Source organism: Myotis daubentonii, chromosome 6 (assembly GCF_963259705.1).
Source record: "Myotis daubentonii chromosome 6, mMyoDau2.1, whole genome shotgun sequence".
NCBI classification, from domain to species: Eukaryota; Metazoa; Chordata; class Mammalia; order Chiroptera; family Vespertilionidae; genus Myotis; species Myotis daubentonii.
This window is the reverse complement of record NC_081845.1, coordinates 2,583,889-2,607,760: the sequence shown is the minus strand read 5'-3', so window position 1 is coordinate 2,607,760 and position 23,872 is coordinate 2,583,889. Positions and strand designations below refer to the sequence as shown.

At 52.1% G+C, this 23,872-nt stretch overlaps 1 protein-coding gene across 1 annotated transcript in view; it reads left to right on the top strand.

Moving 5' to 3' along the window:
• Positions 1–22,488, top strand: part of PACRG (parkin coregulated) — a 301,250-nt gene extending 278,762 nt beyond the window's left edge. Inside the window, exon 5 of the mRNA XM_059699885.1 lies at positions 22,148–22,488. Coding sequence (XP_059555868.1) covers positions 22,148–22,308 — 161 coding nt within the window. The 3' untranslated portion in view covers positions 22,309–22,488. The remainder of the gene's footprint in view (positions 1–22,147) is intronic.
• Positions 22,489–23,872: the final 1,384 nt, after the last annotated feature.

The window sequence follows — 23,872 nt, the reverse complement described above, 5'->3', positions numbered from 1 at the left end:
GGCGCCAGGGGCACTGCCCCGCAGACTCACTTCCCGTCCTTGTGTCGGTGCCCGCCATGGGCGTACCCAGGAGCGCCATGGAGCCATGGGGCCAGCTCGCCGCACACTGCTCCCGGCCCCGTGTGGCGTGGAGACCTCCCGCGTGGCGTGGAGACCTCCCGCGTGGCGTGGAGACAGGTGAAAAGCCCCGGAACTCGCCACTATGGAACTCTACTTCCTCTGCTTTGTTTGTTTCTTACAAATGAAGGAATGCCGTTCGGAGGGTAGGCCTCCAGCCTCTTTCTTTCCTCCCTACGGAGTTCAGATTCATCCGAATAACATTTATTTTGTATCATCTTTATAGAGTGGCTTTTTTCAAAACAGGCGAGATTCGGCCTGTGATGATGGCCAACTGTAGAATTTCAGATCCCTCCCCCCTTGGAGTTCAATTTCATCTTCTTCCCTTAAAATTCCAGGCACCCTGTCAGCCCCAGGATTTTGGACTGGTCACTTCCGGTTTCTCAGCCTCTGTTTCTCCATCCGAGCAGTGGGGATACTGAGCTCCGTCACGTGGGGTCGTTGGGAGACTTAGATTCAGTGTGTGGAGGGCACATCTCTGTAACTCATGGCGGTTATGAACATGGCTCCGCCTTTGCAGTTTAAAGTGGGTGTGAGAGGCTGGAGTAGTATCGTACCTCTGAGTGGCAACTGAAAAAGCTAAAATGTCCATGTTGCCAGCTGTATGGTGACAAATCGTTTCATTAGCACGTTTCATTAGCACCTGAAGTTTGCACATCAAATTGGTTCTCGATCATCTAAGAAAAGTAATGCATAAGGAACGTTGTGTCACAAAGCAAGTACCCATCGGTACCACCAAACGCTGTGAATGCCTTTCCCCCGTTACCTTCCCTGAATCCGCGGGGAGCATTCATGTGTTTTCCATGAAACCGAAAATAGCTACAATGTGGTGGTGCCTACGTCATCACATGCATTCCAAAGAGAAACCCAGGGAACTGAGGGCTCTGTCCCCTCGGGGTGACCTGCTCAGCGGCTCCCTGCATTAGTGCAATTAACTGCGAATTGCCAGGGAAGCTCAAAGGACCGTGACCAGTACAGTTGGGAGCGAGTGATAACAGCAGGCCTCCAACCGGGAGGGCAGGCGTCAAGGTCGGCCCCTCGCTGGCCACTGTGATATCAGGCTGTGGCCCATGGACAAGCTGAAGATTGTCGCTGGACACCTGCTCGCGCTGACAGCTGGGAATCTCTGTGCTGTGTCCCCCGTGCGAGGCGAGGCAGGCTTCCGGTGCGGGCTGACCTCTGCTGCCCGGGGCTGACCTTGCCTGCGCTCTGATTTCCTTTTAATTCACTAACTTTTCTGATTTGGTGTCAGGTGCATTAGGACAGTGATGGCGAACCTTTTGAGCTCGGCGTGTCAGCATTTTGAAAAACCCTAACTGAACTCTGGTGCCGTGTCACATATAGAAATTTTTTGATGTTTGAAACCATAGTAAAACAAAGACTTATATTTTTATATTTATTTTATATATTTAAATGCCATTTAACAAAGAAAAATCAACCAAAAAAATGAGTTCGCGTGTCACCTCTGACACGCTTGTCATGGGTCCACCATCACTGCATTAGGGCCAAACCATTTTAAAAACGTGTTTCTTTGTGCAATTCCTTTTCTTATTCCCAAAGCACTAGACTTAGGATGTCACACATTTTAAGAGTCGTTACAGTTCTCTTGATCATCTTGTGTCGATTTTTGTAAATATCTCCTAATGTTTTTTCCATTGACTCCCTCAGCATTTCTTTTCACAAATGGGTTTAATTTTTCAAACACTTAGGATTATATTTGAAATAGAATTAGATGAAATCTGAGAAAGCCCTGTAATTAATTTAGTTTCTTGATGTTCTATTAAATAATTCCCTGATGACTCCAGTCTAAACGCCAACAATGACATTAATATAGCCATATGCTGCCCGGCCTTCAGCATCAGCCTAGGAACCAGGAAGTCACAGTTCAATTCCCAGTCAAGAACATATGCCTGGGTTGTGAACTGGTCCCCAAGGTGGGGCATGCAGGAGGCAGCTGATCAATGATTCTCTCTCATCATTGATGTTTCTCTCCCTCTCTCCCTCTCTCCCTCTCCCTTCCTCTCTGAAATCAATAAAAATATTTTTTAAAATAATCCTATATAATAAAAGGCTAATATGCAAATCTACTGAACAGCGGAACAACCAGTCACTATGACATGCACTGACCACCAGGGGGCAGACACTCAATGCAAGAGCTGCCCCCTGGTGGTCAGTGTGCTCCCAAAGGGAGAGCGCTGCTCGGCCAGAAGCTGGGCCCATGGCTGGCGAGCACAGCAGCAGTGGCGGGAGCCTCTCCCACCTCCGCGTCAGCATGAAGGATGTCTGACTGACGGCTTAGGCCCGTTCCAGGCCTAAGTCATCAGTCAGACATCCCCCAAGGGCTCCTGGACTGTGAGAGGATGCAGGCTGGGCTGAGGGCCCCCCCCCCCGTGCAAAAATTTCATGCACTGGGCCTCTAGTGATAATAATAATAATACAGGCATGTGCCATTGAACGTCGAGTATATCCTAAGAAATGAGTCATTAGGCGACTCATTGTTGTGCGACTCACAGAGTGCATTGCTCAGACCTAGGTATACCGCCTCTGGCTGCGTATGTAGGTGCTGTGCGTGTAGGCGCTGCGTGTATACATGCTGCACGTGTATGTCCTGCGCTTCTCTACAACTAGCAGCAGGGTTGTCTACACCAGCATCATCACAAACACATGAGGAATGCATTGTGCTGGAATGTTCCATCGGCTGTAGCGTTACTAGGTGATAGGAGTTTTTCAGCAACATTCTCATCTCATGGGACTACTGTTGTAGATCTGCTCTGTCATTGACCAAAACATTGTGACAGGGTGTGTGGTGCATGTCAGTCCACTGAGTAGACACTTGTTGGTGCCTTACTCATGCTGACTCGTCCCCCTGGCCCTGTGATCCAACCGTCCGGCGCAGCAGGCGGGCAGCCCCTCCGTCCTGAGCAGCATTACTCCGTCATACTCCTCCCCCCAACATTTCCTGAACACCCGCCGTGTTAGGATGGATACCAGGGTTCAAGGGACCTAATTCTTACGAACGAGATATGCCTATTCTGCCTGTAAAATGGGCGACGGGGTGATGCAGCCTGTAGGAGGAGCATAAGCCCGCGTCAGTGGTTAAAGCACGGTCTTCATGGACCAGATGACCTTCCCAGACGTTGGTGAGCAGAGGCGGGGAAGGGCCCAGCGTGACGGACTGGCGTGAGGAGAAGGGAGAAGGTGCGGAGCCCTCACTGTGGTGTGGGGACCACTGCGCTGGGCCTGGAGCTCGAGGATTGGCCTCGAGCCCATTAAAAAAGGCTGAAGCCAGGCCAAGGAAGCCGAAATTTATTTAACAGAAAATGCTGAATTTTTGAAGGTCTTTATCAGTGGAGAAAAGCAACACAGGCTGAGTTCATGAAGGTCTAACGAGGTGGCCGCAGAGGATGAGGGTGGGGGCAGAGGACAGAGGCAGGAGGACTCTTTGGTGGCAGATCCTACGGGGGCAAGTGTGGTGGTGGCGATAGAAGCCGAAAGGGCGCCCGGCCGGGCCCGCAGTCGGGGTGTGGAGGGTGGGATGGGCCCGCGTCATCCTTCTCATGTTCTACAGTGGCAAGTCCGAGTGTTGATAACATCACCCAGTGTCTAGCATTTTGCTTAGAACAGCATTTCATAAAATACAGCAAAATACGTTCAGCGTGAAGAAGGAAACGTTAGGGAACTATCGCTGGGCCAGTGTTTGTCTCGGTGCGTAAGTCAAAGCTGCCCCTGCTCCCTCATGGGCTGTCTGAATATTCTTCACCGACAGTGAGGAACCGGCCCCCGGTTAAGTCCAAGCCCTGCTTCCTCCAGGGCCTCGAAGCACATTTCTCTCCTTCCTGTGGAGTCCACTTTCATAGAAGAGGGCTGTTTCCGCTCCCCAGGGCTCATCGAAATGACTGCGATCGCATAGTCTTGCAAGGATGTTCTCAAAGCTAGACGCAGATAGAGATCGAATGCAAAGTCAGACCTAGAGCTAGTATTTATTAGCCATCTTCCCAGTGTATCAATGAATTATTCAAGTTGCTGGAGAAGATTTCCCGTGACTTCCCTTTATCCTCAGTATGAAAGCTTTGAGAGCGACTGAAGTTTCTAGGAAATCCGAGAAGCCGTGCAGTTCTTTGGAGATCTTACTGACACTTAGGTCATGAACAGCAGTCAACAGTGGACGTTGATTTCCGCTCCAGTGACAGAATGGAAGGGCCTTGTGCCTTCCTGCCGGCGATCGCAGCATCACACACACACTAACATACACATGTACATGGGCGCACATGTGCAAGCACACATGCAAGCACACGCCAGGGCAGGCTAGTGTGGGGACTGACGTTGCCTCCGTGGTTGGGAGCAGCTAGAGGCCCAAAGCCAGCGCTGGTGTCCATCCTGGCAGGCCGGCAGGCCTCACAAAGAACAACAAGCAAAGTCCCACAGAACTCAGCCTATCACGTCAGCCTGGGTGACTCACAGCAACGGTCTGACCAGCACAACACAGCTTCTCAGTCCAACCGCTGAGCAGGCAACAGTTACATCAGGAGTTACGGGAACACTGTAAGTTTGGGTAATTTCCATTGTTGCTTATATGCACGGCCCATGAGATAAGAAAGATGTGTAACTAAAATGCTTATTTACCACATAAAGACTTAGGGAATTAAGAAGGTGCTAGGACAACAAGACACACATACATAATGACAGTCCACATGACCATTAGGGAAAGTTAACACAAATATTCAAAGTATTGCATTGGATGTGCGTTAGGTCTAGATATCTAAGGAATATGGGCTTGCAGTGTTGTAAAGATTTATAAAGGAAGCGTCAATCATATTTAAAAACTAAATTACTCTAGAAAATTGTTTTTTTCTCATCATCAATGAAGATAAAAGAGATAACTCTGAAAAGAAATAATTAGTACTCTAGTATTAATACCTTCTAGCACTTTCCTAATTTCCCATTCCGACCCAGATCGATACCTAGTCTCATACCTCCAATAGCAATGGCAGAATATTACCCCAATTATTTCTTTAAGAAAAAAAAAAAGTGTTTTTTGTTAGGAAGCAAGATATTTTAATGAAAATGATCTGAAACAAAAAAAAATGCAATTGTAGCAAAATAGATGAGGAAATTGTACTTCTTGTATTAAAATATTTTTCATAAAACATTAGAAATATATTAATGAGAATTTAATCTCATATAAGAACGTTAATCTGCTATAATGTTGCTTTATGTGTGCTTATATGAAATTGCATGGGTGTAAAACAAATCATGTCATCATAATATTGTTTCATTTTCCCTGCGGAAATACTTTTATAAAACAGTTTAAAAAGCATATTACAAAGGGAAAAATCTTAGACTTCGTGAGAATGGTACCTTTAAACAAGTTATTTTTATGGAAAAGCAAGGAAAATTGCTAAGAACAAAATTTACATTTAAAATTAGTGAGTGAAAGCCATGTTGTCAACATTGATCTCAGTTTCTCCAAATGTAAAGTGGCAGCCCCAGGAAGGAGAGCCACGGGGGGAAGCTGGGAAGGAAGGAAATACTTGCAAGGACCCGGTATAAACTTTTCACTTGACGGTGAATTTGCTGGCAACCACATCTATCCTCACATTTATTTTCACCAGTCATGGTGATTCAAATGACAATGTGAACACTATTAATGTCATAGATAACTCCACAGCTCTCTATACGGGGGAAAGCCGTTTTTATTTAGTAGAATAATATGTCCACTGCTAAAATTTTGTTTAATTTGACATTTTATTTTGTTTTCATATATGACAAAACTTGCTTAAAATATCTATAAAGACATTTGGTTATTTTGCACATGGTAGTTAAATTTTTATGCGTGGAAGTCAGACCTAACCTTTCCGTATCGCACACTCCTTATCTATAAAACACTGGTTAATAGTATTACCAACTTCACAAAGTTGTTGACAAAATTAAATAAGCTAAATGTATAAAAAATGCTTAACACATCTAGTGCCTAACACGTGCAGCTGAGAAAACTAGCCCCATGCCAAAGAATGTAACCAGACCACTATCTTACACCACACACAGACATTAACTAAAAATGGATGAAAGATTTGAATGTAAGACCTGAAATCATAAAACTCCTAGAAGAAAACCTAAGTAGTAATCTCTCTGACATAGGTCTTGGAGATTATTTTCTTAATTTGACACCAAAAGCAAAAATAGACAAGTAGAACTACACCAAACTAAACAGCTTCTGCACAGCACAGAGGCAGCAAATTGTAAAGGCAGCCTACTGAGTGGGAGAGAATAATTGCATCTCACACATCTGATGAGGGGCTAATGTACGCCTTCCATGAAGAACCCATTCGACTCATTAGCAGAAAAATAAAAAGCAACAGGCAGAAGATCCGAGGAGACATTTTCCCAAAGAAGACATGTGAGTGAGTGGCCAACAGGCACATGAAAAAAATGCTCAACATCACCCATCACCATGAAAATGCAAAGCAAACCCCCATAGGATATCACCCCCCGTATATTACGATGGCCAGACAAGAAATGGCCAGTGTTGGTGGGATTGTAAATTGGTGCAACCACTACGGAAAACAGTATGGAGATTTCTCAAAATATTAAAAATATAATACAGAAATTCCACTCTGGCTACTTATCTAAAGGAAACAAAGACACTAATTCAAAAATATATATGCAACTCACTATATATGCAAATGCAAAGGAAGCAAAAAGCGCCTCCCTCACCCCACAGCCCCTGGGCTACTGGACACACTGAGAGCCCGTGTGGGTGGATTTCCAGTTTCACTCTGCAGGAAAAACAGCCCCAATGTCTCTCCCTGTCCCTACATTCTGATTTGCCATTTTATACTTGTTGGGGTATTTAAGGGGAACAGCAGCACAAATTAAAATGTGAATCAATTTAGTCCCTTTAAGTGTAACAGGACTTAGAGGAACTTAGAATTGTGAGTAGTTTTATTTACCATCCGTCTTTTTATATCGGTAACATTTGGGGTCCTAGTTCTGTAGGTTTTTAATAGGAATTATCAACGGTTTCCTAATAGACTCAATCATTACTTGAGCAATGACTGTGGCAGGGGGTGTGTATCTTATTTTACCTTGTTTCGCAATCTCATGCTACTGCGTATGGGATCTCATCCTACCATATATGGGGTCTCATCCTACCTTGCTCTTTCAGGTAGGGCCATGCTCAGAACTGCCGTGGCTTTTCAATATGAGAAAAATAACTTTAAATGCTTCACGCTGATCTCTGTAAGGAGTTTGCTTTTTCTTAATTTGTAACACCGAGTCGTATACCAGGCTGTAGCTACATAAAAGAAGTGACAAAGATAAAGAAATGCCCAGATAATTCAGAATTAAAGTTCACAGGTACTGAACTATCTACCCAAATAATTATATTTCCCTTCATTAAAAGGCGTGTCCATTAGCAGCGTGACCTTGCCATAGCTCTGCGCCAATCGGAAATTCCAAATCCTTTGGTAATGTTTGTTTTCATCTTAAAGTTCTGCTCTCGATGTCACACGCAGCTTTCTTCCACTCCAAAGCTTTGTTTTGTTAAGTTGAAATAAGAAAATACAAAATTATTATTATTATTATTATTATTATTAATTACTAACTAAAGAGGTGGGCAAGGTCAACATCTGACCTTGAAGCAACATGGACACACCGTACTTGTTTGTGCCTGCAGGAGTGGTCACTGAAACTTGTCTCCGAGTGGAGGTCACGGCAAAGGTGACGGGCTGGGAGTACAGGGGCTCGTGTTGCCGCTGTCTGCAATGGCCGCAGCCTGGAGATGATAGCAGACCAGTGTCCACCACGCTGGGCTCTTAACCTTCAGGCAGAACAAATGCTCTGGCTCGGCCCGTCTGCGAGCTCAGTGTCTTCGCTGTCCGCACCCCACGCCTGCGCTTCCTGGAGGCCAGGGTTCCGCCGCTTTCATTGGGGGTGGGGGTGGGGGCAGGGAAGCTCCAAATATTTTAAAATGTAGAAATGCCAACACAGGTTAAATCCATCACAGAACATCACAAATGTTTACAGTAACGCTTTTCACACACAAACCAAAATAATGAGTTTGTATATTATTTGTAAGTAATCCAATTTGAGGGTAACCCCCAAAATCTTGATTTAAGGCGCTTGGTAAATATGAGGGCTGGACCAACCAGAGCCCCGGGTGTTGCTGGGATGAGCCTGGCAGGTAACTGAGTGAGGTCTCCTGGGACGAGCAAACTGAGGAATGGTGGGAGGGGGTGGTATGGGGGGGGGGGGGTGCAGTCACAAGGAAAGGACGTCAAGAAAGCTTTTTAGAAACCTAAGCAGTTGCAAGTGTTCTTCCTACTGGAGGTGATCAATTTCTCTAAGTAATTTATTGATTATGGATTTCCTCCGCATTTCCTGAGTGTCCCTCGGGGTCTTTCAGTTCCCAGGGACGGCGGCCCAGGGGAACCTGGAGAGATCCCAGCAGCTCCCAGGCCACCCCCGGCTCTGAGGCGGCTCTCTGAGTCGTAGGAAGAAGCCGGGCTGCGTGTCTTGTGCTGCAGAAAACTCGCTCCCAAACTGCCTGCGCCGGCTTCCAGGGCACAGAGGCTGTTTCTCTTATAGAAACGACCCAACAGATAGACAAATGGGCTACAGCTCGGAACACACCCTTCTCATAGGAAAGAACAACCCACGGAGCCAAAAAAAAAAAAAAAAAAAAAAGGATTGAAAAACGTTACTCCGTCTCAGTAATTAAGAAACAAGAACTGAAGCAGCGTTGAGTAGCCTTCCGCCGGCCCTGAGCCAGTAAACACGCTGCTAACGGTACCGCCAGGCCGGTGCCAAGGTGAGCGCCCGCTGCTGGGCACGCTGGGCCCTGGCCCGGCCTTCCGACGCCAGCGTGGCCGTGTCTACACCGGCAGCCAAACCTGTGTTCACCGTGAAGCAGCGCGCTCACTTGTGAGGGTGGCTCCGAGGAAACAGTAGAACTAACGGGAAAGGCTGTCGGCACGGGAACGGCTACTGCGTGGTCATCTGGACGGACGGCGGGACTCGGCGTGGACGTCAGGGCCCTGACGGAGGCGCTGGCCGAGCACGTTCACCCTTCCACACACGGCCGTAAAGCCCTTAGAAATTGCGGTTGTGTGTCTCAGCGTCGGAAGGACGTGACAACTGGTGAGACCGTGCTCGCCGACCCCGCGGGCTCCAGCCCCAGGGCCTCTGCCTTCGCTGCTCCGCACGGCCTCCTCCGGCGCCAGCTCCCGGCACCCCGTCTCAGCGGACGGTCATGTTCTCAGGAGACCCTCCCGGGCGCTGCACCCGCAGATCCTCAGCCCTGCCCGCCTCAGCGCCGGCTCCCGTGCCTCCTAGAGCTTCTCGCCCTGAACACTCCCCTGCGCAGTGGTGTGGTGCTGAGCGGCTCTTCCTCCAGACCCGCATCCACACTGGTCCCGCACTCTACCCGCAGCTGCGGGAACGCCGCGTGCGTGACCTTGAAATCACAGAGGCTGCACCACTACATCCGAGTTCCCTTCGGAACCCGGCTCCTGATTTCCCCTGTGGATCTCCCACCTCATTCTCCTCGTCCTCCAGCTGGGAAGCCAGTGTGCAGACATCCCGAAGATGGGGCTCCCGGTGTGGGGGGTGAACCAGGTAATAAACCCCCCTCCTGCGTGACTTGAAGACAAAGGGCTCGTCCTGCTCTGGTTCCGAGGCTGTAGAGTGAGCCATTTTATTCAACAACTAGGTGCCCGATGCACAAAATTCCTGCAAGAGTAGACCTTCCTTCGCCTGGCTGCTGGCACCGGCTTCCCTCTGGCCGCCGGCAGAAACCTGGGACCCGGGCTTCCCTCACAGCCCCGGCTTCGTCCAGAACAACATCCAGTCTAATTAGCCTATTATGCTTTTATTATTATAGATCAAGCAGAAAGCTTGCTCCGTGGTGACCTGTGGGCAATGCTGCTTGTCTGTCAGAGGAGAGTGCAGTCGGGGACAGGCTGGGGTGCTGATCAGAGTGGCTGCAGTGGTCACAGTTGCCGCCGGAATTTACCAGCGGCGTGTCATGGTCATGAGACATGACATGTTCTCTTACTTCACCCTTGCCCTGTCCCTCCAGGCAGCGGTGATGGCACCTGTTTCCATCAGAGATTCAACAACGGGCGAGGCCCGCTGAGCTGGAGGCAGCGCTGTTTGCATTCCACAGGGAGCCTGTGCCCAGGCCGGCCTGGGGGTACAGCGCTTCCTTCCCACGTGGCCTTGGGCTGAGCTCGCCTCCTCTTCAAACCCTGAGGCAGGGAAAGCAACTGTGTGCACTAAACTGAGGAATCTCAGCGATAAAAATGTAACTCCGGCAAATAAACACCCTTTATTCAAAAGTATCCACCGTCAGCACATTTCTCCTATCGGCATTTGCAAAAGCTTTAGTTTCAATTCTTGTGCAAACCCAATTTTGCTGCTCCGGCAAATTACTGGACCACGTTTTCATCTTCCGCCCACAATTTAAACACCTCTCTCTGTCTCTCTCTCTCTCTCTCTCTCTCTCTCTCTCTCTCTCTCTCTCTCTCTCTCTCTGTCCCCCTCCCACCCACTCTTCACCATGTGGTGAGAATTTGACTGGACTCCAGCACAGCCCTGGGCGTTCTCGGGCAGGCCCGAGTCTTGCCGGATTGTGTCGGCTCTAATGGGCTTGGTGGCCACGAGGCTGTCCCTGGCACATTTAGCTCCCCAGCGTAGAAGCTGGTAAGAAGTGGCCGTCGGGGCTTGGAAAGCTACCGCGCGGCTCTTCTCAGCTGAAACGTTGAGAAAGGTTTCTCCGCCGTCACTTTGACACAGTGAACTCAGGTCAGCCCGGCCGATAGCTTTGACTTGTTCATCAAATATATTATTTTTGCGTTCATCGGGCTCATTTGACGGGAGAGGTTCCCGCTCTGTAGAACGTCCAGCTAACTGCTTGGAAATGTGTTCCCATTTCGCACCCAATAATTCATTTTAGAAACGTCAAAGGGCAGACAGCTCCGGCAAGCTGGGGTGTCTCCCTGAAGCGGGGGGCTGGTCTGCGGAGACTGTGCACTGCGCTCCTTCATCGGAAGCAGCACCAGAGAGTTTATTTATTTATGTTCTGCAGTAGAATAGATGGTACGCAGAGGCCGTGGGGTCCCTGCCCCTGTGGCTCCACGCCCCTCGGTGCGGGCTGTCAATCACTTTCTGCTATGACGGCATCGCCAGTGGACACTCCAGCTTCTCAGTCCTGAGTTCACCATGTCGATGAAATTCCAGATTCCACTAGAGATCATTTGAGAAGGACATTTCCCCATAGTTGACTGCATTTGCTGACGACACTTGTTAGAAATCTGACATTTCGCCCTGGCCGGTGTGGCTCAGTGGATAGAGCATCAGCCTGCAAACCAAAGGGTCCCGGGTTCAATTCTGGTCAAGGGCATGTACCTCAGTTGCAGGCTCCCCCCCGGCCCGGGCCCTGGTTGGGGCTCATGCAGGAGGCAACTAGATGTGTTTCTCGCACATCGATGTTTCTCTCTGTCTTTCCCTCTCTCTCCCACTCTCTCTAAAAACCAATGGAAAAATACCCTCAGGTGAGGATTTTTTTAAAAAAGAAAGAAAGAAACCTGACATGGCTCTTTTCATTTTTGTGCCGTAGTCACACACAACACGAACTCAGAGCGGAACATGGGCCGTATCATTAATGTTTCCTGAAAACGGAAACCTGTGCCAACAGCTGTCATTCTGGCTCATTTTTTAGTTTTCAGCATCAGCCTCAAGTAGCGAAATTACTTCCAACAAGTTTGCATCTCTCCTGAAAGCAGACATCAATATTTCCTTTCCAGCAGAAATCATTATTTGGCTATTTCTTGCGTTGGCTGGAAAGTACCATGTAGCTCCATAAGAAATTATATTCACCCAAATTTAGATATTCAGTGAAGACACGATTTTAAAAATCCAGTATTTTTTTTCATCTTAGAGCAAAGGCTGCTCATATAATGAATGGGATAATCTGGTTTTTCATTTTGGAAAGTGAAAATTTTTCCTCTCAAATTTAAGGGTGACTCGGGTAAACCTCACTTTAAACCAAGGCGGACTTTGGAAAAGAGAGGAGGCAATTTAACTGCCAGCCCCTCTATGTGCTTAAACTCACCTGTTCAAACCTTTTCAAATTCACAGAAATATTATTGCTGAGGGTGAGAACTCATAAGTATGTGAATAGCAAATAAAGAATAAGAATTAGTTTAATTACAATCACCACATTTAACATACAATGTATTTAGAACTGAATTTACTTATATAATACTAGAGGCCCGGTGCACAAAATTCATGCACTGGGCGGGTGGGTGGGATGGGGGGGTTCCTCAGCCTGGCCTGTGCCCTCTTGCAGTCTGGGAGCCCCACGATCGATGCCGCACAGAGGGAGGCCCCACCCCATCTGCCGCAGCCTGCTGGCCAATTGCCTGAGCCTCCCTCTGCGGCATGATCATGGGGCGATGGCGGGGCCCCCGACCAATGGCACCCGCCTTGGCTGGCCTGGCGCCAGTGGGTGTCATAGCGTGGTTGTCTGGGTGGTTGTTCCACTCTTTGGCCATTCGGTCGATTTGCGTATTTACTCTTTTATTACTATAGATCTGGATTCAGAAACCCCATGACATGGGCATTGGTTTATTCATGTATCCCTTTCACAGTTGTCTCGTTTGCACTTGATGCCAACACGTGAGGCTTATACCTCCTGTGATCCTGTCTCTCGAGGTGGGGAAGTGTCGGAAAACTACATAAACATAAAGCACGGCCCAAGGTCTAGAGCAGGGGTGGGGAGCGGTTTTCCTGCCAACGGCCATGTGGATATTTATAATGTCATCCACTGAACATAATCCACGTCGTATAAATGTATGTTGCTACGAGGAAAGCTCCTCGAGTTTTTTAATTTGTGGTCCCGCCTGCGGTTGCCTTGGCCGGGCCAGACTAAATGCTTTCACAGGCCCGACACAGCCGATGGGCCGGACGCCCCCCACCCCTGGCCTGGAGTGGCGTGTGGACGAGGCAGGTGGGGGTTGCTGACTGCGGCTCCAGGAGTTCAAAGGAAGGAAAGAGGATCGTGGGGCCAACCCCACAGAGGAAATAAATTCCAAGCCAGCCTGGAGAGGGGTCGGCTTCGACTGCCCAGGAGTGGGAGGGCAGTGTGTTCCTACGCGGAATCTTAAAGACCCGAACAGAAATTGCACACCTCGGGGTTGGGGGGAAATCCATTCTGAGTGGAGAGGAAGGTCCTGCTGGGAGGAAGCAAAAGATAAGACCCGCCCCAGAAGGGAGAGCAGGTGGCGGAGGCCCCAGAGGACGGGGCATTGAGTCTGATCTGTCCAGCGACATGGCGACGCTACGTATTGATCAGGAGGAAGTGTGGTTAGGAACACTGATCTGCAGGTGAAGTAGGAAGAGGAGAGCGCGAAGGTGGGAAGCTCAGGTAGGCGATGGCCTACACTGGGGTGGGCTGGGGGGCCAACGGGAATCCGGTTTATGGAACCGTCCGCGGTGCTCCACATAACAGCCAACCGAACAGAGCGAAGGCGGAGACAAAGAGGACCTGAGCCTCTTAGCGCACCCTTCAGGTTCCACGCAGGAGTCCAGAGCAACCGTTTCCTGAGGGGACATAGAGACCCACCACTCTTCCTGGAGGCTGGGAAGCTGGACTCAGACTCAAAAACTGCCCCAACATCTGTGGCTTGAATTGGGCATGTTTTTGTTTTTGTTTTTTAAGGACAGAGACCATCCAGATGCCTCCAGGACGTCTCCTTTCTCCACCTCCGCCCCTTCCCGCGATCCTGCAGAGGCAGGTTCTCCCAGCGCCTGGGGTCTCACTCTACCAGGCATCCCTCCACCTGGGCAGCGGCTCTCAGCCGCCGCTCCGTCTCGCGCACATTAAAGCCCTATCACTTCCCCATCCGAACACCATGAAACTCATACCCAGAGATCTAGAAACAGCACGTAAGCCCTCATACAGACTGGAGGGACGGGGTGTGAAATTAATCCTCGAGTCGCCCATGTTCCTGGTGTGTTCTATGAAAAAGTCCTTGAAATCAGGCAGCCTGGACTTGTGTCTTTCTGCTTATAGCTCTGCAGAAGATGTCACGGCTTTAAGGATGTACAACGAAGCCAAGAGAGCGTAATAGTCTGTATATAAAGGGAAGTGAAGATGAGCCAGTTCGTTGGCTGCAGGTGGCGGGCTTTCTCCCCCGCATCTCACACCTCGGCCCTCTCTCCTAAAGACATTCCTTCTCTGCGGGGTTCACGTTCTTCTTCCAGGTACCAAGGCCACGTTACTGCTCCCTGGCTCACTCTCTGTGTTGACTCGGACGTTCCCGTTACCCTCCTGTCACCCGTCAGCAGACCCCCAGTCTCTCTTTTCCGCCACCCCAGCCTCAGGTCGTGCCTGGGTCATGTACCAAGGGGTCTCACCTCTCCACACCTCCGCTTGCTCCTCTGAGCAGGGGAGCCGACCATCATACTCAGCTCCTAGGGCTAGTCTTAGTTTCAAGTGGCATTGTGCTGGCATTTCTGTTGTTGTTACGATGACCCGCCAGGAGATAAGCCGCGGGGAATAGGTTGAAGACGAGAGTTGGACCCAGAACTCTCTCTTCCTTTTCAGACCCGGGCTTCCCAGTGAACCATGTTGGCCAACAAGAAAGAAAACTTCCATGTCAGACAAGTCCTTACCCAGAGAGGAGCGTAACCCACCTGTCCAGAGTCTGGACCAGACTTCCGTCAGCTGCATCTATATTAAAAACCAATGTGTACATTTGATTTTTATTCTAAGGAATCAGAGTCTACACAGGCCTATTGAAATAGCAGACGAGAGTACTGCTGGGTGGTGTGTCAGCAAATACTTTGAGGTTTTGACAGCGTTCTCTTCCTTAACTAGAACTAATTACATAAACGTTGGTCCTTTCGGGTTTTCTTGGAACTTGATTTGAAAGCTGGATTTGATGCTCACGAGATTTGTGACTTGCTCTGCAGAATTATACCGTCGCTTTGTGAACACTTTTTCAGTTCAAAATACATTGAATAATCATCACTTCCAAAGGGTGTTTCAAAGTTATATTGTGATATAGAACGTGATGTTGGGATGGGTAGGAGCCAGAAACCACCCAAAATTTAGTTCCTTCTTTGTACAGGGGAGGTGACTGAGATTCAGAGACGGTACGACACCTGTCTATAGTTAGACTGCTAGTAAGCTACTGAACATTGCAGCTACTAAATTATTGAAATATTATATGACAGGTTATGTGCCTCAAAGTCCAATTTTCCCCTGCTATACCAGTACACTCCAGTGTTATCATTGCTAGTGTCTACTTTGCAGTTGGAAAATGGCAGTTGTTTAGGAATTTTCATTGTGTAGCTGATGGGAAATTTAAATATTTCATTGACAATTGGGCCAAGATGATCATCTTTAGTTTCACAAGTGATCAATGCCCCCGTTCGGAAGGTGCAACCCTTTCCCTGAGCTTTCAAATCTACGGTGGCTTGGCAGCCTCTTGCTTTAGTCACCTGCCTCCTGTGTCAGAGAAGGAAGAAGAGAGGGAGACATCCGGCTAGGAATCGGGGTCTTGCTTCAAAGCTTTTGTCTTCAGAGGAAAGAAACCCTGTGAATCCCATTCATGTCAACAAGACCTGAGGGGGTTTGAAATATTAAAGCCCTTGGGCACCTCTGCATGCCAGATGCTGCGGTTATAAGTTTTTGGTTGCAAAACCATCACAACGTTGAGTCGCACCTCCCTGCCATGAACCAAGGCGTTGGCGCCGCCCATCGTAAAGTCGTGCTGAAGAGTCTGTTGGAAACCGTCACTTCACAAGAGGATATGAGGTCACCCGGGAAGGGCGGGCTGTGTAGGCCAAACACGGGAACACCCGAGCTCTGAATGGGATGTCACGTTATGGTTAAGAAGATAAAAAGGAAGAGGGGAAAAAAGGTCAGTTCCCTCAAAGTATGGACAACAAAGCCAAAAGCAGAAAGTGAAGCCTTTGTTCCGGATTCTAAAGGGGCCTAACCTCAAAACATCTCCCAGAAGGCTCGCCCCTCAGAGTGCAGAAGAAGGAACCCAGGCCTTGGTTTTCTTCCCGTCTTCCCTTTCGCTTCTGTTCTCTCATCTCCAGAGACGACCACAGTGGAATTCATAGTTGTTGCTACTGTGATTTTCCAGACTTTATGGGAGAAAGGCTTTTATTCCAAAACAGATAACACTGTTTCTATAAAGTAAATTGAGTTCAAACTAACTCCAAATAAACAGACATTTCCAACAAAACAAATGTTGACAATTTAATCTAGGTCTTGAGTTGAGCATTTCTTACAAGATCAAATATCTCCGTGCCTCTCTTTTCTCCCTATCTTAATTCTGATTACATAGGAAAACAAGCTCAAAAGCAACCATTTCCAAACCCATAAATATCATGAGTTATCTTTTTAATGACATCTTGTTAGATGAGTCATCTTTTTAATACTTCGCTCTCGGAAAATGTCAGCTTATGTGCAAACGGGGAATGAGTTTAGGTCATCACAATCTCATAACTGCGAGGCCTGCTAAACCCAAAGGGGGAATGTGCTGAGTCATCCAACAGGAAGTCTGCGATGGTCTGATGGCACCGAGAAACATAATAACAGCGCTTGCTGCAGGCTCCACCTGCACACACCTGCCAGGACCTGAACCCAGGCCCCACGGGCTCCCCCGCTCTCCAGCGATGTGGGCAGGGGCGGCTCCAGCTGTGGCTGATGCCGCAAGGCTACAGGTCTTGGCAGGTGAAACTCCCTCAGCTGGCTCTGAGTGCTGGACATTTTTTAGCTCAGCGTTTGAGGAAACCAAAAATGCCTTTTCTGATCCGAAAAGAAACGATTCGGTGCCTCCTGTGAGCATTTTATAAACTTCCGCTCGGCATTGCTTCGCGGGGACTGTCCGGCCCAGGTGGGCACACACCAAAGGACCCAGGCCCTCCGGGCACACGAGCATGCCGCCAGCCCTCGGTCCCCCGGGGACATGGGGGGGTGGGGGACAGCGTGCATGCTGTCTGCCAGCTGCTCTGTCCCAGGGACACTTGCCTCCCGAGAAGAGCTTCCGGCTGGAACTCGGCCTGGGTTCTCTCCAGATGCCCTGTGTGCAGAGCGGCCCAAGGACAGCCCCCCCGAGGGACAGCGACAGGCCCCCGGGGGTGCAGCCGCCGCCCAGGCCGCGGCCACGGCTGTCAGAGCCTGGCTCTGCGGCTGGTTCAGCCTCAGGTGCGGGACGCGCAGGGACGGTGGGTGTTGGCGGATGTGAGTCGTTAAGTGTGTTGCACGCGGGAGCGCACAGGAGCCGCTGCTGTGGAGCATGGCGGGAGGAGCGGGGCAGAGCGGTCCCGACCGGCCGGACATCCTGTGACCATCCCTTCTTTCCTGAGTCACTCGGGGGTTTCCATCGAGCTTCCCACGCGCGCGTTTTCTTTAAGAATGTTCGGTCCGTCTGCTCCTCCCGCGCCCAGGTGGGGAGCGGGCCAGGCTGACAGGTGGAGGGGTGCCCGGCGCTCCCCTCCTGGGGTCCTGCCCTGCCCCGGGCACCCCTGTGCCCCTCGGAGGGCGAGGCTGTGCTTCCGGGGCAGATTCGCAGTTAACGAAAGCGCTTCTTCTCCCGAAATCACACTGATTGGCCTTCCTATGGGGGCTGGAAAGGCCGGCCGATTCCACCCATCGCTTCCTCCGTGAGCGAGGTGCGCCCGCTGCAGGTCTGCGGGGAGGAACCCTGGAGCAGGCAGGTGCGTGTTGGCAGTTCCGACGCCCTAGACGATGCTCTCGTTTCCAGATAACAGTGTGCGTACCCTTTCCCACCAGCGTGTGTGTGTGACGCGTGACGCTTAACGCGAGAGGCAGATCCAAACTGCAGTGCACGCTCCTCAGGGCCTCAGGGTCCCGGGGCCCCGGGGCCAGCGGTCAGTGCTGCCCTTCCCGTCTCTGAGGTGGAGGAGCCGAGGGCCCCGCCAACTACGCCTCACACACACCTGATTCGGACGCAGGTGCTGGAGGCAGCGGAGGCACCAGGGGCCGCAGCCGGGCTCTGGGCTCCGGGGGCACCATCCGTCCTGCTTCATGGCGGGTGCGAGTGACCGCTGTGTCCGAAGTTAGGCTTCCCCGGCGAGAGGACACCCCCCCACCCCGCCGCCGCCGTGCCCCCCAAGCAGGGGCCTTTCCCTCGGGCGCCCGCCGTTGCCCGCAGTGCCTGGCAGGGTGCGTGGCCTGCAGGCGGACAGCAGGCCACAGCGACTGCCACGGACGCTGCCAGCGGGGGTGCCATGTGCCCGGGTGGGAAGTCCTTGCTCTGGCCACCCACATTGTCCCTTTTTCAGTTTTTCCCTTTTTCCTATAATAGTCATAACTTTACAAAGAAAAAGAATAAAAGCTTCTACACAGCCCAGAAATTGCAAAAAAGCTCAGAGGACATTTCATCGAAACCCTACGTGACACGTGTCTGCCGCCCGCCCACGTGTGCTGCCTAGCAGACATCCTGTGACGTGCGTGTGCGTGTGTCTGTCACCTCCCTCTGCCCTGGCCCTGGGCGACGACATGTCATGGCAGCCACTTCCCCCATGAGCCGCGTTCATGCCCAGGAGGATGCCACCGCCAGCCCCGAGAGGGGCAGGGGCCCGTCCCAGCATGCCCACTTCGGCCCAAGTGGCATCTAGGGAGAGACGGTCCCCGGTGGGGACAGCTTAAAGAGGGCGAGGCAGAGAGCGTGCCAGGGTGTTAGCCGTAGCGCCTGCGTCGTCAGAAACCATCTCGGAGGAACGAATGCGCTTACAGCAATGCCCACGCAGGAGCAGCGGTCCAGCGCTGGGCACATGCCTCCCGCAGGCGGGAGTCTGAGCGGCGCAGCCCCGCTCCGCACCTTCTCCCTTTGGCAGCGCACTGTCCCCTCCCCCTGCTGCAGGCCGGCGGGTTGGCTTCTACAGAAAACGCAGCTTTTGCATCATCGATGTGTCTTTTTAGCCGCGGGACATGAAGCAGGCTCCTAGCTTCCCACACTGAACTGTCATCTTCCTCATCAGAACGGCCGATTGTAAATGCCCACCCCTTCCACGCGCCCGATCCTGGCGGCGTCCTTTCCCCCAGAAGCGCAGACACACACTTAGAATGACGATAAAGGCCGTGTTTACTCAAATCCATCCCGTTTTCAAAATTGAGCTCTCAGCTGTTGAAGGGTGTAGACATTTGGGGGAGGGGGGACCCCCCGTATTGCACATGGTGAGCTCACACGAATCCCCTCAAGTTCAGATTCTCAAAGACCCGGACCCTCTTGCCCGTTTGAAAGGGAGGCCCCCTTGCTCCCCGCCTCTCCCTGAGCTGTGCCCCCATCGTCTGCCTGGGGATACGGAGGGACGTGTTCCTTCTGCCCGTCTCCCGCCCGGCGACGCTTCTGCAGCCACAGAGCAGCTCAGCTCCAACCCACTTTCTGAACAAGCAGCTTCCATTCTGCTCTGTTCTCTTTATCACTTGGGTGGACACACTGTGGGGAAACAGAAAAGCTACATGGCTTGCTCACTCCTACAGTTCAATGTTTTCTGAAAAGTAAGAATGGGTTATTATTGAACGAAGGGGGTGCTCGTCAGGGCGGCATTCTGCAAGGCCTTGGAAAACAGGGTGGGTGACGCTGCCTTTGTGTGCGGACTTTCCAAGCCCCTCGCCTCCGCCGGGAAAATATGCCGCAGGGTCTATTCAGTGCTTGACCTTTGCCTAATGCGCCAACAAAAGGCGCCATTTATTCGTGATCGGTTTGCGTCCCTTTGTCCGTGAGGAACTGGCTCAAGCCTGTCACGACTCAGCACTGTCACCGATGACATTCCCCGTGCGCCCACCCGGACGTCGGTGCCCTGGGCTTGGCTGTCCTGTGCCCACGTAGGTCCTGCCACCTGCCCCCCCAGTTCATCAGGAGTGTCACCTGGGGGTGTCGGGGGGAGGCCCTCGAAGATCAGCCCCTCCGATTGGAACCCTGGGACAACGAAGCTGTTTCTAATAGATACGCTCTCCAATGTCCACCTCCCTGGTCACACGGGGCCCCGTCTGCCCCTGTCCCTCCTGCCCCTTCCTGGCACCTGTGCTGCTTCTGTCCCCTCTCTTTTGGACTTTCTTCTCTAACATGTTTTCTCTCCACACACACCCTTACCTCCTCCTTCTCTCAACTCAACCCAAAGACCTCCAATTTCAAAGTCCCCCAAATGGACCAAGACCACTTGCCTTCGCTGAGGGCGGGACTCACTTAGACCACCGTGTACATCTTTAAAAAAAAGGAAAGAGAGATAGAAAGACAGGAAGGAAGGGAGAGAGGGAGGGGGGAGGGAGGGAGGGGAAAGCCTGCTTGCTTTAAGAGTATATTGGTCTGCTTTTTTTTTTAAGTTTATCTTTTGCTCAAAAACAATCAGGCATGAGCCCTTGGGTCAAGCATTGTCTCTTCTGCACGTTCTTGGTAACTGTCGCCTGTGGGTAGTTTAGCTGATCAGCTGCTCTGTAACTCAGACTTCCATCCCCCCACCCCCACCCCCAGCTCCCATGGGAGAGCAGAAAACCCGCCTCCTTGCCAGGCTGTGGGAGCCGCTCTGAGCTCCCTGTGCCGAATCTGATGGGTGCTATAGCGTGAGACTCCTGTCTCTTCTCTGCCTGCAAACCGGTCCTGATTCCGCTGCCCTGACTTCCACCCAAGTAAGTGAATCAGGGACCATCCGTGTGCGCTGTGCCGTGGAGACGGCGATAAGAACTGCTAATGCATGCCGTGTGGGGTTGTAATTGTCACTGTATTTCTGATCTGAACCATTACTCAATCTCTTTTCAAATGTCCCAAAAAACCAGGGAGAAAAGGCTTAAAATCCCATTTTTCCCTCCTTAACAGTATTTTCATATATGGCTCCAGAATGCTTATCTTGCTTGGATGTGAAATAGTTTATCGCGTAAAACACACACATTCCAGGGGCTCTTCCCGCCCAGCCTCCTCACTCTCATCACAGCTCAGAGGGGCCTGTGAGCAGAGGTGCAGTGACCACTCGCCCACTGGGAGAGTCCGCGTGGACGTCCTGGGACCCTGAGTGACATCCCGCGAATGTGGGCAGTGACTGTGACTGTGACTAGAGAACAGAGCCGTGGAGTGGTCAGCCTCTGGACTGAAGCGCAGGTCCCCGTGTCTGTCAGGTGCCCGTGCACTTGGGTACCCAGCCCAGGCCTCTCCTGGGCCGGGCGGCCACATCCTTGCTCCCGGTGAGTGAGAGTGAGGGCCCTGTGAGGCCCGGGGAACGTCCACGCCGGGTCCCCCTCACAGGCCAGCCCGAGGGGTCCCTGCCTCGGCCTGGCTGCAGCGGCCACGGGGAGGCTGGGCCTCCGTGGGGACCTCCGGGCACCCGCCCCGGGCTGACCGCCCGCCTGGCCTTAGAGAGACTCCCAAACCAGCAGAAACTCCCCGTGAAGCCGTCACTGGAACTGCCATCCAGATGGTAGGGATCAGGCGGGAGCCGTCACAGCGGCAAAGACACGTGCCCTAGCCCCCTGCACCCAGAGGGTGGGACCCACTCGAAAACAGCTCTTGGGTTAGGGACACGGCCCTGGGGACAGAGATAAAAGCTGTACAAAAGCCACGCCGACACGGGAGGCCCAGCCTCTCCCTCCAGAGACCATCCAGTGAGCCGCACGGGCCACACCTACCCTGCTCCTTCTAGGCCCCGTCGGGGTTTTAAAGGACTCAAGGCCCAAGAGGACGGTCTCCGAGTCACTGTTGATTCAAGGAAGAGGTGCCCCAACCCCTGAGCTGTGCTGTCGCCATGACGACCCACAGGGCCTCCCGTTTCTTTAGATGAATTCGCATCCGCTCCCGCCTGGGACGTGGTGCTTTTGTACGCCTGTCTGTCACCTCTCCCCAAACCCTGCAAGGTCGCGTGCAAATGTGCAAGCAGGCGATGCTGGCGCCCCCTGACCAGCCCCCAGAGGCGGCGCCCAGGCTGGTAGGCTGGTGTGCGGGGCACCGCGGGGGCCGCAGGGCAGTAACGGCTCTCTGTGTGTTTCCCGACCCAGTGAACTCCGGGGACGGCATCGACTACAGCCAGCAGAGGAGGGAGAACGTGGGCGACCTGATCCAGGAGACGCTGGGGGCCTTCGAGCGCTACGGGGGAGAAGAGGCGTTCATCAACATCAAGTACATGGTGCCCACCTACGAGTCCTGCCTGCTCAACTAGCCGCCGGCCACCGGGCGGGGCCGCCGGGGGAGGGGCCCCGTGCTCCGGTCACGGGTCTGCGCGGGGCTCCTCTCCTTCTCCGCCTCCTCCAGCCGCTGGGACAGTGGCCTCGGCCGGGCGCGCGCCCGCTGGGAGCAAGGCTTCCCGATACATAAATTGTGCCTGTTTCTTAGATTACAACAGTGTCCTGTGCTCATTTGTCCCCGAGGAGCAGTGCCCCTTTCTGCAGCCCGGACAGCACAGGAGACCCAGCTCAGCCTCCACTGTATGGACAATAAACGACAATTTCCATACGCGACCCAGCCATGGCCCTTGTGTGTCCGCCGGCCCCGGGGGTGGTGTCCGGGCTGGAAGGAGCGGTTATGCCGACTGCTTGCAGGTGTTTGTCACGGAGACACGCGCCAGCTCAGCAGCACCTCTGGGACCACCGATAAACCCGCGAGCCCGGCTGGCGTGGCTCTGTGGTTGAGCGTCGACCTATGACCCAGGAGGTCACGGTTCCATTCCCGGTCAGGGCACAGGCCCAGGTTGTGGGCTCAATCCCCAGTGTGGGGCCTGCAGGAGGCAGCCGATCTAGGGTTCTCTCATCATTGATGCTTCTATCTCTCTCTCGCCCTGTCCCTTCTCTGAGATCAATAAAAACATATTTAAAACAAACTAACAAAACCCCAAAAAAGGTAACTCTGTGTGCCAGGGACACAGCCCTGAGCCTCGGCTGGAACCGTAACCCAAGCTTCCAGCCCAGAGTCGGGGCTGGCAGGAGCTCCGGGCCGTGTGGGGCGGGGGAGGGAGGATCCTGGGTGCGGGGGGCGCATGGTGAGGTGTGACAGGTAGCCCGGAACACGTGACTTCAGACAGTGCCAGTCTGGACGCTTGTCCCTCCATGTGGGGCCGGGCGTGCTGCAGACAGATGTGGGCCAGCGGTTTGTTTAGGGCTTGTCTTCCCGTGGGGTGATGACTTCTATGCGTTGTAATCATTTGATCGTCATGAACAGGCCTTGCAACAAACAAATCCGTTTTCTTTCCTCGGCAATTCGCCTGCCCTTCCTCCTCCTGCCGCCTGCACAGTTCTCGGCCACGCTCTGTAGGTCCGATGGCCGGATCTGGGAATTTTATTGAGACCCAAAAAATAGACAAAGAACATGCACTTTTCCCTTCAACTGGAAAGGGAAAAAGGGCCCAAAAGGAGGGCCCGCCAGGAGGCACTCAGCCCTGACCGTGGCCGCGTCGGAAACTCCGCCCAGGAAGCCTCCTTCTGCAGCCATTTCTGCACGAAAGTGGGTCTAGGAGATGCAAGCCCCACCCTCTGAGCACGGCCTAGAGGTCATGGTCACTCGTTGGTTGAGACCAGTTTCCAAAGGCAGACACCGCACTTGACACCTTGCTCCTGGCCCATGCTCCTGGGTCCCTGGCTGGGTGCAGGAGGGCCCGCCAGCGTCTGGGTGGCCACGGCACAGCTCCTGTGAGCACTTTTGCAGGTGAACAGAGATGCCTGACTAGGTAGGACACGTTGGCCGTGGTGTGTAATATTTTGAAAAGGCCTCGCTGAAGCCAGCGCCAACAG